This window comes from Zootoca vivipara, chromosome 3 (genome assembly GCF_963506605.1).
Source record: "Zootoca vivipara chromosome 3, rZooViv1.1, whole genome shotgun sequence".
NCBI classification, from domain to species: domain Eukaryota; kingdom Metazoa; phylum Chordata; class Lepidosauria; order Squamata; family Lacertidae; genus Zootoca; species Zootoca vivipara.
The window spans coordinates 73262500-73276324 of record NC_083278.1 but is presented as its reverse complement, the minus strand read 5'-3'; the positions used below and the strand labels follow the sequence as shown (position 1 = coordinate 73276324).

Sequence of the window (13825 nt, the reverse complement as noted above, 5' to 3'; positions counted from 1 at the left end):
CAAATGGCAAACAATACTCCCAAGGATCATATGTCTATTTATAGATTTACAATTATTACACCAAATACATGCACATCCCCCAGCAGGTTTGTTTGTTTAAATGGAGCCGCTACTGTAACTCTATAAAATAAAAAATAAATTAAACATTTTACACAGGAAGGCTGATTGGGTCCCCTTGAACTTTTTAAAGAGATGTATAAGGGAAGAAAAAGAATAGGATATTTCATGTCTGCTTGTAGGCTGGACAACATTTGTAGGAAGTCAAATGTTAATTGTACAGACTGGTTTTTTCAGATATAAATATTCGGTGTCTTTTTTACAGCTACGAACATGAGTTTGACCAAACTGTGGGAGGCAGTGGAAGACAGGAGTGCCTGGCGTGCTATGGTCCATGGGATCACGAAGAGTCAGAAACGACTAAACGACAACAAATGCCATGCTTGACAATATATTCAAATTTATGTTTCTACATATGGATTTTTGAACTGAGTAAGGAATAGAACACAGTACTAAAATGATGCGAGAGAAAACATTTTGATATTATGAAAAGTGAATGCTTACATTCCAATACTGTAATTGTCTTATTTGATTTATATCTCACATAACAATATTGATAGAACTCTGCCATTGATTTTATCTCCAAAGCAGAGATAAATCCTTAGGATATCATTAATTTCTCTGAATGAGAACCTGGGATGAGATTGGCATTATTTATCTATAATAGCTTCTTAATGTTCTCTGGCAGATCCTTCCTTGATTTATTTCCAAGTCTTTGAGTGAGAAAGGGAAACAACTGTTGCATACAGAAAGTAAATGCAGCCTATTTGGTCATTATACTTTGATAAGAGTAGCAGCAAAATATTTCTCCTCAGCTAGGCATCCAAGCAATAAGCATAAATTTCTGCCATTCACTTCTTCATGATCAAATGTCTTCACGATCTTAGTCCTTGCTATCGCTTCATCCTCTTTCTTTTTGCTCTTAACATACTAGTATTATGTTAAGGCTAAGCCACATTTTCAGGTGCTATTTTGAGATTTACCCATTACCCACCTGGACCAAGTTGTTATATTCAAACTGACTTGAAAGCCAGAGTCCAAGATGGAGGTCTTGTCGCATTTGCTAACTTTTTCAGTTTCTTAGATGTGACATGTTGTTTTGAAATATGTGTATAATCATGATTTATTAATTTTTGCATATCCTGGCTGATAAGAAGAGCAATTGATGGGTATTACAGAAGCTTCCCAAGGGAACAGAAAAATGCCAACGCTTAAGGAGGGACCATGAATGAGAAGCATGAATAAATAGATGGGTTTTCAGTATCTTCTTAAATATTAAAATAAACCAGTTGGATCAATAGTGAAAGATTGCCCTAAGCATATGAAGCAGCAAGGTAAAACTAATCCTCAGCACTGATTTTTTGATAACTAACACTTTCTTGTCCCCTAACATCTCTTTCTTGAGGAAGGCAATTAAACATGTTGTTGCTCTCCTACTCTAGGACTCTATGTACAATGCAAACTTCCATATGTTCCTGGTTCCTGGGGTGGATGATCTTCATCTGGAGCTTGATAAGGAAGTGCTTTCTATTTGACCTCTCAGTAGGTTCCAACATAGAAAAATAACCAACTTCTATAGGATCATTTGAATATCCTTGTAAAGACTCCAGGTATTGTATTACAATGGTTATAATCTTCTTCATCTGAACATTCACAGAGAGTAATAGTGGGAAATTACTCTTCTCCTACTGAAGATGATCCTGAGGGATGCCTTAGATTTCCATTATTTATATCTAGTATTTAACATCTTCCTAAAGCCAGTGGAAGAAATTGTGTGAAGGTTTACAGTTAAGTGTCATCTATATACCCATGGCAACCAACTACACCTTTAATCACCAATCAAGCAACAACAATATTGGTTACTTTACTGATGCTTGGATGACCAACTGGATTAGTATTGGTTGAACACCTATAAATCGAAAGAGTCTACAAAAATAAAAATACAAAACCAATCTTGAATACACAAGATGTGTGTATGTTAAGGGTTTTTTAAATTCATTTGCACTTCAGACATCCCTCCCACTAGAACCCCCAAGCATATTCACATAAAACTCTTATACACATGCAAGTTCCTCTTCTGAATCAGCCAATGTTGGCAACCACCCACAAAAAGAAAGCATTATTGATCCAATTGAACTTACAAATTACACAGAAAAAGTTCCACTTGAATTCTGTATATCTTTTCTTAGTCTCGCAATGAACTTATAAATCCAAATATTCCAATTCAGGGGTGGTGTGTGTGCCCCTCTGGAAAACCTTCTAGGAGCCACATGCCAGAGATGGGCATGGCCTGAGACAAAAGTGGCCAGAGCAACAAATGTGAATCTTAGCTTTATACAGCAGGCTACATTCCAACCATCCAAAGGTCAGAGGTTTCCATGCACACACTCCTCCCTCCATGCAGGCAAGCAAGCAAGAGGCATCATCATAGTTCAAGATCACATTCCAGTCAAGCAAAAGTACTAGAGGCAGGCACAAAGCAGGGCTAGTGAGAGGGGCAGCCTGGTGAGAAGGGGCATAGCCTAGGAAGGGGTGTGGTCCAGAAAGACTTCCGAAGGCCCGTTATAGAGGCCTGAAGTTCCACATCTGATCCTTGCGCCTGAAGTTTCCTACTCCTCTTCTAACATAAGCCATTCTGAACAGAATCAGACTGATGTTCACATGTCAGGTGATGAAATAAAAACAGACCCAACTAAATCAAGTGCCTTATTTCTTATACATACCTGGAGAGATGGCTCTGTGAAACTGATACATATCTTCTCCCATCAATTCTTGCGCTACTTGTTTTATCTTCTGTCTCACGAGATCTAATTTGGTCTCAGATTCCATTAATATTTCCTCCCCATTAGGAGCACTGTCAACACAAAACACAAAATGAATTATTACGTGGTAATACTGTATCTGCAGCAAAGAGGCAAAGGGTATAATGTGTTCAATTAAGCTTAATCCTCTGCCATCAGAAAAGACTGAATCTATCCAGTATCAGAAATACAATAACGAGATGTTACCAAATTCCTTCTATTCCTGAAGTTCAGCAGCAGATGAGATCCCTTATGAAGCTGAAACAAGAGGAAAGGAACCTCGGGGTACCCCAAGGTTTGCAGAAGTACAAAAGAAAGGGGGGGGAAGAAAAAACCATAAAGGGGAGGGAATAAGCCAATGCAGACTATTCATGCACAGTGGCCACAAAGACTGACTAACTGGCACAAAACACAGGGTGGGGAGACTACTGGGGAGGACAGCATGGCTCGCTGGCTGCAGCAGTAAACAGAAGTACATTTTTCCTAGCTCTCAATTGTAACATAAATAATTGTAGCAAATTACAAATATTAATTCTTTGTATATTACAGCATAATTTTTGTGGACTGGAACTAGCTGACATTTCAACAAACTCAGCTGACGGAAGTGGAGTTTTTTTTTTTTTAAAGGAATAGAAGATCTGTTATTACAACTCAATGAGAAACATGAACCAATATGGTGAAGTATCAGATATTCACACAAGTGCTTATTCATCTAGACTTCTCAACATTTCATCCATGCTGCTACATCAGCTGTGATTACTAGTACAGCAATGTGGCCAAATAACTGATGCTCACTTCCACTATAATCAACACATTGTCTAACAACGCTAAGCTAGACCAGACAGTGCTGTTAGAGCTGTCAACAACTACTGTTATTCATAGAAGCACTGCCACCACAAGATAGACTAGGATGGTAGAAAAATAAAAAGCTTTATCAAGGCCAGATGCGGAGAACCTGAAGCCCTCCAGATGTTGCTGGACTACAACTTCCACCATTCCTGATCACTTGCTACCCTTGGTGGGACTGTTGGGAACTGAAACTTGGAGGCTTCTCACTCCTGATCTAGGCAAAACCTGCTGTAACATGTAATCAGATAACCCCTTTATGTAACAGATTCTCATAAACCATTTTCTACCATGCATACGCTTTGCTATGTTTACTTGAAGGATCACAAATGGCCCTAAGAAGGCACAGTAGAGAAGAAAAATATTTTGCAGCCCACTGAATGTCCTCAGGGATGGGACCAGCCTAATCCCCTTAGGGAGGGAATTCTGTAATTGGGGCACTGCCACAGAAAAGGCCCTACTCCAAACTCCCAACAACCAAACCTCTTTTGTGGTGGGACCTTAAAAGGATTCCAAACAGTGTTGCACAAAAGCAGCTAGATAAAACATGCCTCTGCAGCACTGACAGTCAGCACAATGGGAATCTACCTTTAGCTTTTCTTTAAAGATATACCGGGCTAATGCAGGCCCTGGGCTCTCTCTTTTTCATTTGATTTGATTGTCCCCGGACTTGTGGTACAAATTAGTTTCCCACTTGGTTTTGTTACAGTGAGCTAGCAAAATAAATTAAGTTTATGGAAAGTTACAGTGCATGTTTAAACACAGCAATGAAATTAGATGTTCAACACTGCAAGGCAGTAGGCAATAGAAAATAGGACTCCTGAATTTTTAACAGTGGCAAATTTAATGGGTCCCACTTTCCACACACCTGGACAAAAAGGCGCATGTGTCCCAACTCCAACTTTTACACAGCTGTTAAAGAAACAGGAACCCTTTCCTCGGTTGTATCTAGTTATCCTACAGAGCAAGCATCAATAACATTAAAAAGCTACATTAATTACTCACCTGGTAATCCTATGCAGTAAGAATATGACCCTTTTACTTTCAATAGTTATATCACGACTAAGTTTTACAAGCCTCTCATATTTATCATGTTTTGTATCAAGTTCCACCTGGAATGCTAAAGAGAACAAAATGCAGAGAAGCACATCAGTCAAACTTATGTTGGAAATATCACGAAGGAGCATCCACCAGCAAGCCAGAAAAATTAGCAACATTTCGAATAGGTAAATATTTAGAAGTGAGATACTTACACAGATTATTCACATTAATATTCAAACTAAGCTTGGAAATCTTCTGTGGAACCAAGAAGAGCTTAACTCTTGTCTTTGACAGAGCAAACTATTTTACAGTAGCAATATTGATTTCATTGGACTCATATCAATTCTGACACACATTTTTTTATAAAAATAATAATTATGGATGCAAATAAGCTGCTTCTTTTTTCAGTACCGTTTCTCAAATGTGTGGAAGTGAGCGTTCAGCATGAATCTGACAATACACAGGAAGAGTTTGAAGCCATATCTACAATCACAATAGCAATTTTTACAGCTACCAACTGTGAAAATATATTCAGACTGTTTCCACTAGAGCCCTTCGAGCTCAATACTGTACATAAGAGGAAAAGCAATAAGGCAGCTGGTTTGCATGTGCAAACCAGCCCACAGGCCTTTAAGCAACTGCCTACCTTTGAAGGACATAGTCATAGCTGAAGGAGGATTAATGCTGTCTTTTTCTTCTCTCCGATGACCATGAGGGAAATTGTCATGCTTTCTTTTTCGGAACTCACCTGTTCCTAGGAATATGAAAGAAAAGAAATGAGAGATAAACATAATCAAATTGTAATCTCAAGAAACAAAGTTTCACAAATTTGGGCTTGTCAAAAGTTATGCTCGCCATCAACCTTGCCCTGCACAAGAGCTAGCTTCTGGGGCAGAGTAACGTCAAAGCCTAATAGAACTCTAGATGCAACCTTCTTCCCAGCTCTAGGTAGACAGTTTGAGAGCTCATTCTTGTACTTAAAAAAAACAAAAAACTGTTATGTGTACTGCCAACACTAAACTTTGTACTTCGGTTCATTAGTTTGCATACAATGTTAAATTCAGGCTACTGACCTGAAAAAGATGGGTCTCGTGGTATTTTTTTAGATGTGAAAATAATCAAGAATTACTGAGTGCCTCAAACAAGCAATGGTTCTTAACAATACAAGGTTGTTTTATCAATATAGCAGCAAATAGGTGCCTAGTACTTTATACTGGAATATTGGTTTTCTGATCTCTTACTTAAATAATATATCCTATATATGTCTCTTAGGGATTAAATCTCACTAAACTCAATGGGATTTATTTCCTAATATCGGGCCTAGGACTGAACTGCAGCCAGTTTTCCTTGTACAGTCAGTCATACCTCGTTGCGTCCGCTGCGGGTTGCGTCTTTTCAAGATAAGAACGCGGCAAACCCGGAAGTGTTTTCTTCCGGGTTTCACTGTGCGTGCACAGAAGCATTCTGCGCGCTTTGCGCTTTCGCACATGCACAGTGCCACTCTAGTTACGGACTTTTTGGGGTGCGAACGGCACCCCAGAACGGATCGAGTCCGTAACTAGAGGTACCACTGTACTGTAAAGCACTGTGTCCTTTCATATGATGCTGCCTCTGAGTACTGCCAGTTGCAGGGAATCACAAATGGGAAGAGTACACTTGCATTCAGGCCCTGCTTGTGAGCTTCCCAAAAGTATCTGGTTGACCACTGTAAGACCAGAAGACTGAGCTAGAAGAGCCAGCGGCCTGGTCCCGCAAGTGTTTCTTATATTATGTAAAAGAAACCCAAGGGTGTTGCTACACAATTGAACAACAACAACAACAACAACAACAACTAAAAGTTATGCTTAGCACCATATTCCATAAGTCCCCAAGGAAGCAGGTGACGCTGTGGTCTAAACCAGAGCTTCTTGGGCTTGCTAACTGGAAGGTCAGTGGTTCGAATCTGCGCGATAGGGTGAGCTCCTGTTGCTCTGTCCCAGTTTCTGCAAAGCTAGCAGTTCGAAACCACAGCAGTGCAAGTAGATAAATAGGTACTGCTGTGGCGGGAAGGTAAACAGTGTTTCTGTGCATTCTGGCTTCTGTCACAGTGTTCTGTTGTACCAGAAGCGGTTCAGTCATGCTGGCCACATGACCCGGAAAGCTGTCTGTGGACAAACACCGGCTCCCTCAGCCTGAAGCGAGATGAGCACCACAACCCCATAGTCGCCTTTGACGGGACTTAACCATCCAGCGGTCCTTTACCTTTACCATACCTCCATAAGTCCCAGGCCAGTGCCTGTAGCACAATTTCCTTTCTTTTTCCTATAGAAAAACAGAGCTGGACCCTGGCTTTGGCAACCGCTGCACTGCTGTTATCATTTTCAACACATCACCAGTTTGACATGTAGTCTACCACTAGCTTTGCAAAATATAATGAATGAGCAACTAGCAAGTCCACACTTTTTAGAAGTGCTATATATATTTATACGCATTCCTAAAGTAGTAAGCACTCCAAAGGTAATGGGTAATGCTCATCCAACGAGCATAGCATAGGATAATGTAGGCAGAACCTCAAGTAACCTGGAGGGTTGCACAGGGTCACAAAAGGACATTCAAGTGTGAACTTGTACTGTCGCAAAACAGCAGGGGCACAGGAAGGAGTAACTATGCTGCTTGTGGACGCACTGACGTGGCCACCTTTTCTTGCAGGATTCTTAGCCCATACTTGTAACAGCTACTCGTTACTTGGTCTTTTGCTTCTCTCTCCTCACCACCTTTTCTGCGCTAAGTCTTGCATTTCTGCCGTTCAACCAGCTGTCACAGGTGCAAGAGCCTTTCCAAAAGGGGCGATGCTGGAAGACGGAGGGGTGAGAGGAAGAGAGAGGGAGACTGACTCCGAACACAACAAGATCCTGCCTCCACAAGCGGTTAAGAGCGTCGGCCTGTTACTTGGGGCCGCGGGCGCTCCAAGCCCCCACTCGGCCATAAAGCTCAAGGGGCGCCAGGCAACCCTGGTCCAGCCACCGCCTCGCAGCCGAGCTCCTCGGGGGAAAGGCAGGATAAGAATGGAATAATGAAATGGCATTTGGGGGCTAAATGGGCGAAGGGAAGAGGAATAAGGAAAACGGGAGCGCAAGGTCAAAATAAGCTGACTGGGGAGCGGGGCAGGCGCGGGTCGAGGGCCGCCTGAGCCTCCCCGCCTCTCTCGACGAGGGAGGCCCGTCCCTATTTCCCCCTCAGCCCGCCGCTGCCGGCACCTTCTCTGGCGCTCATGTCGCCCGCGCTCGCGCCCCGAATGGCCTCCGCTCCGCCCCTTTCGAACTCTGAGGGCGCCACGCGCAGCAACCGCAACGGACGCCGCAGCTCCCACTTGAGGGCGGGTCGCTCGGCCGCCGCTCCGTTTCCTCAGTTGCCAAGACCTTCCCGCTCTCTTCTCACCGCCCTCCTCTTCCTCTCCCCCCTTCTTCTTTCGGCGTCTTTCTCGAATTCCTGACAGCAGAGTTTAATTTCATGGAGCGCCGAGCTCGCCACGTCTTCGACATCGTCTCTCACCGCCTCAGACCAGAGGGTGGGAGCCGGCCTAGACGCCGCCACATCTTTAAGTATTTTTCCGGGTAAGAGAAAAGACTTTCCGAAGCAGGCATTCGTTGCGGAGCCACATCCCGCGCGCTCTGCAGCCGCTTTAAGCCCTCTGGCAGAGCAAGGCATTGTGGGGAATGTAGTCTTCGTGATAAAGGTGGCGAAGGGGCCCCTCTGAGCCATACAGGTAAGAAAACTTTTAAGGCGGGAAGCAGGAGTTCCTCTAGCCTCTCTTCATAAAAACTAGAGAGGCTTGTGGCTACCTTGAAGACCAACAAATCTTTGGTTTCATGATTACGACATCAGATGAAAAGGAGCGAATCCCGCTTTATATAGCTCCGCCAAACGAGGCCAAGCAATACCCCACGAAAACATCATTTGCATCTTAGAATGTCCCGGGATGTGCAGGAATTCCGCATCAAATCAGCACAGGAAGCGTTCCTTGAAGTCTGAAGGAACAACTGAAAATGCAGTTACACCAACGCATTGCATCCTAGACACTGCTGCTTAGAATCCCATACAAGCTATCACAGGGCTCACCCACACCAAAGCATCACAGATACCCTTGTGGGCGTTTGGGGGAGGCAGAAGAGGTAGTTGACTAGTGCCTGCTGCTGCATCATTACTGAGGGAGAACTGACTGACGGCATGCTCAAGTCGAGCAATTTTTTATTTAATTCCTATGTTATTAAAGTTGGTAAATGTTCTAATCATAACGGCTGTAAAAAGTCATAGGCACACTTACTTCAGAGAAAACATATGTTGAATTAGGTTGCAATAGTTGACAATTAGCCAGCAATTTTTTAAAGTGTGTCTGGTTGTTAACCAGAAGGTTGGTGGCTCAAGCTCGCCCAGGGATGACTGTGGGAAGGATTTCTGTGTTGGATTAGATGACCCCTGAAGTTGCTTCCAACTCTATGGGTCTATGACTTTTATGACATGCTGCCTAAGAAAATACCTGAATAACTCTAGCCTACGGTATGTTTCACCTAGCATTGCTGCCAGACTTCAGGCCAGGGGCATACCCAGGATCAAAATTGGGGGGGGGGGCAAGTGGCGGAGCCAAGGCACGGGAGGGAAGGGAGGAAGTGCGCACGGCAGGGCAGGGGAAGAGCCAGAGCGCGATGGCTGCTGGGCGAGGGGGCCACCGCTGGCAGCAGCAGGATTGGCGGCAGCGGGGGAGTCGCCAGAGGCAGGCGGAGGAGCACAGCCCAGCGGAGCGCAAGTTCGGCGTTCCCGCCCGCCCTCCAGTTTCCCGCTGCGCTCTCTGGTTCCCTGCCACGCTTGACCTTGCCAGAGGGCGTGGCGGGCGGGAACGCCGAACTCGCGCTCCGCCGGGCTGTGCTCCACCTCCGCCTCTGCCCGCCGCAGCACTGCTCTCGTGCGCCAGCCCTGCTGGGGGGGGGGAGCTGCTTCTGGGGGGCAGCTGCCCCCCCTGCCCTGTGCTGGGTACGCCCATGCTTCAGGCAGACATACTTTCTCGCCCTCCTCTTTGAAATCTTTTAAGGGAGTTGGGTGAGTTTCCTACCAGAAGCCCCCTCCCTGGCATTGTGTTTCTATTATTGTGACTAGAGTTGGGGGAGAAATTAGATTCAGTTCACATTTAAAAAGGCAAACCTACCTAATTCACACTTTCCAAAATAATACACGGACCAATACACAGTCATCCTTCAAAATTTGCACTTAACTTAATTTTACAGTGTACTTCTCCAACCAGTAATGTGTACATAAATGCATGTACTAATGTGGAAACAAAATATAAAAAATCATTTCAGTAGCACCTTAAAGACCAACTAAGTTTGCATGCACACAAAAGCTCATACCAATGAGAAACTTAGTTGGTCTCTAAGGTGCTACTGGAAAAAAAATTAGTTTGTTTCGACTATGTCAGACCAACATGGCTACCTACCTGTACTAATGTGCACATATAAATATGTCATATTTGGGAACATTAGGGTAATTGCTTTATATTAGGCAAAATAAAATACAATGTTGTGTATATTAGATTTACACTAAAATGCTGATGAATTGTCATGGGGGGGAATCACAAACTGATGTGGAAATGTGGAGAACTAAACTTAAAATTGGAAAAATGAGAAATGAAGATACCAAAATTAACAGATTCACCCATTCCTAATTGTGACTAACTACTTCCAAGTTCTCCTCTTACCAGGGATACTATTATTAGCTGTAGGAATGAGATAGTGGTGGAGGTGGAGAATACCCGGTTCTTTACCCTGTCTGTCCTTCTCATCTTGTTCTCTTACACTCTGTTGGCTGGCTCTGATCTGAAATGATTCCCTACCCAGGAAAGGTGTCAATAGGGGAGAAGCAGCTTAACTTTGTCTACTGGAGAAGGGTGTTTCAGATCAAGTTGTAAATTCCATGTAGGTTTGCACTGACCAGGAAACAGCCTGGTCTACTCCTGTGCCTATAGCAGCAACTTACCAGCAGAAATTAGCAGGTGAAGTTTTCAACAACATAGTTATGAGCATTATCAGATCCTGCTGTTTTTAAATGTACAAAGCAAGGGCTGATCAAGAAGTTGGCAAGTCTAGGGGTATAAGGGATCTTAAGAATAAGTATGCATAGGATTGCAGTAATTTTGTCCGTAAGCAACCCACGGGTAATCAAAATAAAATAAAAAGAGTTGCTGCACACAGTAAAATGACAAGATTTCACATTCCAACTCACAATAATAAATTCCATGTCATTAAATAAATGTACATTCTTTGACTCTTTTCTTTTAATCATACGTTAATTTCATCATTTAGCCACTTTTTTTTGTTTTTTAGCATAATTCCAGCTAAGGCTTTAATTTTATTTCTAATAATGTACAGTACCAGGTTTCTCTGACAGTTCTTCCTGGAATTACAAAACAAAAATGGTTCAGATAGCTGAATTTATGGCTGACAGAATAAATGGTATATTGTAAAGCAGTGTTACTGAATATCTCAGGGTGAGGAGCCTTCATTCTTAGTCAGTCTTTCACTGGCCACACACTAGTGGTGAGCAAGACCAGAGATAAAGGTGGATGAAACATTAAATGTGAATTTTACCTTTGTACAGTAAGCTAGTTTCTACACACACTTATACATCCCTCTCTAGCCTCCATCTAGGCAAGCAATCAGCTTTTTCAGAGTGTAGGGAGTCCAGGGATACATTCCAGTCAGGTAAAAAAAACACTCGAGGAAAATGCAAAAGGAGGCTGGTGAGGGGTGTGGTGTACAGAAAGCCCAGAGGGTGAGACAGAGAAGCCCAGAGGGCTGCATTTGGTTGCCAGACCTGGAGGTTCCCCTTCCCTGAGATCTATCTATCTATCTATCTATCTATCTATCTATCTATCTATCTATCTATCTATCTATGGTATCTATCTGCCATGATAGCCAAGTGGGTCTTCCATGTTTAAAGGCAGTCTAAATACCTGATGCTAAAAACAAAGTTATTGGGTGTTCAGTTCAGCTAGAACTCTGTATGCCAGCTCCAAAGCTGTATATGTATTTTGGCTTTGCTCTGAGCCATGAGGAAGTTGTGGTGAGCAGGAAAAGTCCCTGTGTGTGTGAGTCAGTGATGATCCCAGCACATGCCAATCACAAGCAAGAAGTTGTATCCTGCCCCAGTTAAGTGCAAGTTCCAGTGCCACTTTTAGTTTAAGCAACATCCATAATTCAGCAAATGATCTCCCATTAGGAATAAAATTATCATCCAGAAAGCATACCCACTCTAATAAAATGAAATAATTCCCTAGCCTGTGATGAGAGCCTGTCATGAGAAGACCAAGCCCATTCATTTTCAGCAGGGTGAGGGTGCATTACTAATAGATTATGTATTATCAAGGCAATAATATAAAATTCACGTCTTAAGAACTTCCAAACCCTCCCTCTTTGATCATAAGGACTTTCAGGACAAAATAAAATAAGGCTACTGAAATGAGGCAGATGACTTGTGTCCCATGGGTAAGGGGAGATGGCAAACATCTCTAGGGGTTTATAGGGATCCTGAACGCTGCTGGAAACCCAGCAAGAAGTCACAACTGGTTTGACTATGCTGCTGCTCTAGTCCCCTTTTCTTAATCACAAGACAGGTCCTATTTGTGCTCCAACTTTTATGATTTCCACTATCTGCTGTATTTTCCCAATCTCAATTTAATCTGGTTATCACAGGACAGGAGAGCTACCATATTACACATAACTTTTTCCCTTTCTTGGTTCTTTCACTTTCTCCATAGCAAGGCTGTGTTTTGAAACTCTGTGTCACAGTTCCTTGAAGAGAACAAGTCCAACATGCAGAATCCTGTGGAGATATGTTGAAAGGTTTATTCTTAATTATTTATCTTCTAATCCCCAGACCTCCTCTGCACACATTCCAACTAACCTACAGTGAATTCTGGGATGTTTTCTAAAGATACAAGGTACCAGAAGATGATGCTAATGACACTGAAGTGCTGAATGCATACAAAATCCAGCCCTTCTTCTTCACACCTAGGCCAAAAGACAGTTCTGAAGAGTTAGCACCTACGGTATTCTGCTACCTCCATATTCCCCTCACAACAACTTTCCTCATGCTGGTAGTGGGTGGAACCAAAATCAAAGGTGAATTTTATCTTTGTACAGTAGGCGTGTTTCTATGCAGCTTCACACACTTCTCTGTATTCTCCATCCAAGCAAACAAGAAGTATTACCAGAGTTCAAGGACACATTCCAGCCAGACAAATATACTCAATGAGGGTTCAAAGCATGGCTTCTAAGGGATGTAGCCTGGGGAGAGGGGAGGTATCCGGAGAGGGAGTACTGAGCCTTGAGGGCCACATTTAGAGGGTTCTGAAGGGGCACATTTGGCCCGGGAGTCTGAGGTTCCCCATCCCCATTTAGGACTTCTGTGCTTTAATAGCTGTATGGCACACAAATTCAACAAACAGTGCTTTCCTCACAACTGCACCTACACACCAGCACAAACCACCTGTTGAATTATCCATGTATCGTTCAGTTGTTAAAGGATTAGGAGCACTCTCAGAAAAACGTAGCATCTCTAATATGAATTATGGAGCTCCTTACAACATCCAGTTTTCTCAAATGCAAGAATTTCCATTTAATCCAACAGATGAGTGCACAGAGTTCCTCTTTGCATTTTTGAAAAGAAAAGAAAAAGTTTGGGTGAGGAATACTACTTCTAGCCCTTTATTGTCAGTAATTCACTCAACAATAGAAACAGAAATGAAAACCCTTATCAGAGCAACAATCACTATAGTTTAGGAGGAAACTAGAGATAGAAACCAGATTTAGATTAATATTTAACATTGTTTTTCACAAAGTGAGCCAGCAACATGGCATATGAGGCAACTGTATTAAACATCACAATGCAAAGTGAGAAGGTCATGCTATGATTACAGTACTTAATGCTGAAAAACAGGCTTCGGCTGAAGATACTCTCTTCAGCTTTTGGATCCTATTATCATTCTGTGATATGTAGTCCCCTGAATCAGATTTTTTTAAAAGTATCTATTAGTATTGTGGTGTTTAAAA

At 42.7% G+C, this 13825-nt stretch overlaps 1 protein-coding gene across 1 annotated transcript in view; it reads right to left on the bottom strand.

Moving 5' to 3' along the window:
• TSNAX (translin associated factor X) overlaps positions 1 to 8369 on the bottom strand; it is a 32497-nt gene extending 24128 nt beyond the window's left edge. Inside the window, exons 1-4 of the mRNA XM_035108451.2 lie at positions 7982 to 8369; positions 5392 to 5499; positions 4710 to 4824; positions 2781 to 2911 (exon numbers count right to left, since the gene is read on the bottom strand). Of these exons, the coding sequence (XP_034964342.1) occupies positions 2781 to 2911; positions 4710 to 4824; positions 5392 to 5499; positions 7982 to 7997 (370 nt within the window). The 5' untranslated portion in view covers positions 7998 to 8369. The remainder of the gene's footprint in view (positions 1 to 2780; positions 2912 to 4709; positions 4825 to 5391; positions 5500 to 7981) is intronic.
• Between the last annotated feature and the right edge of the window lie 5456 nt (positions 8370 to 13825).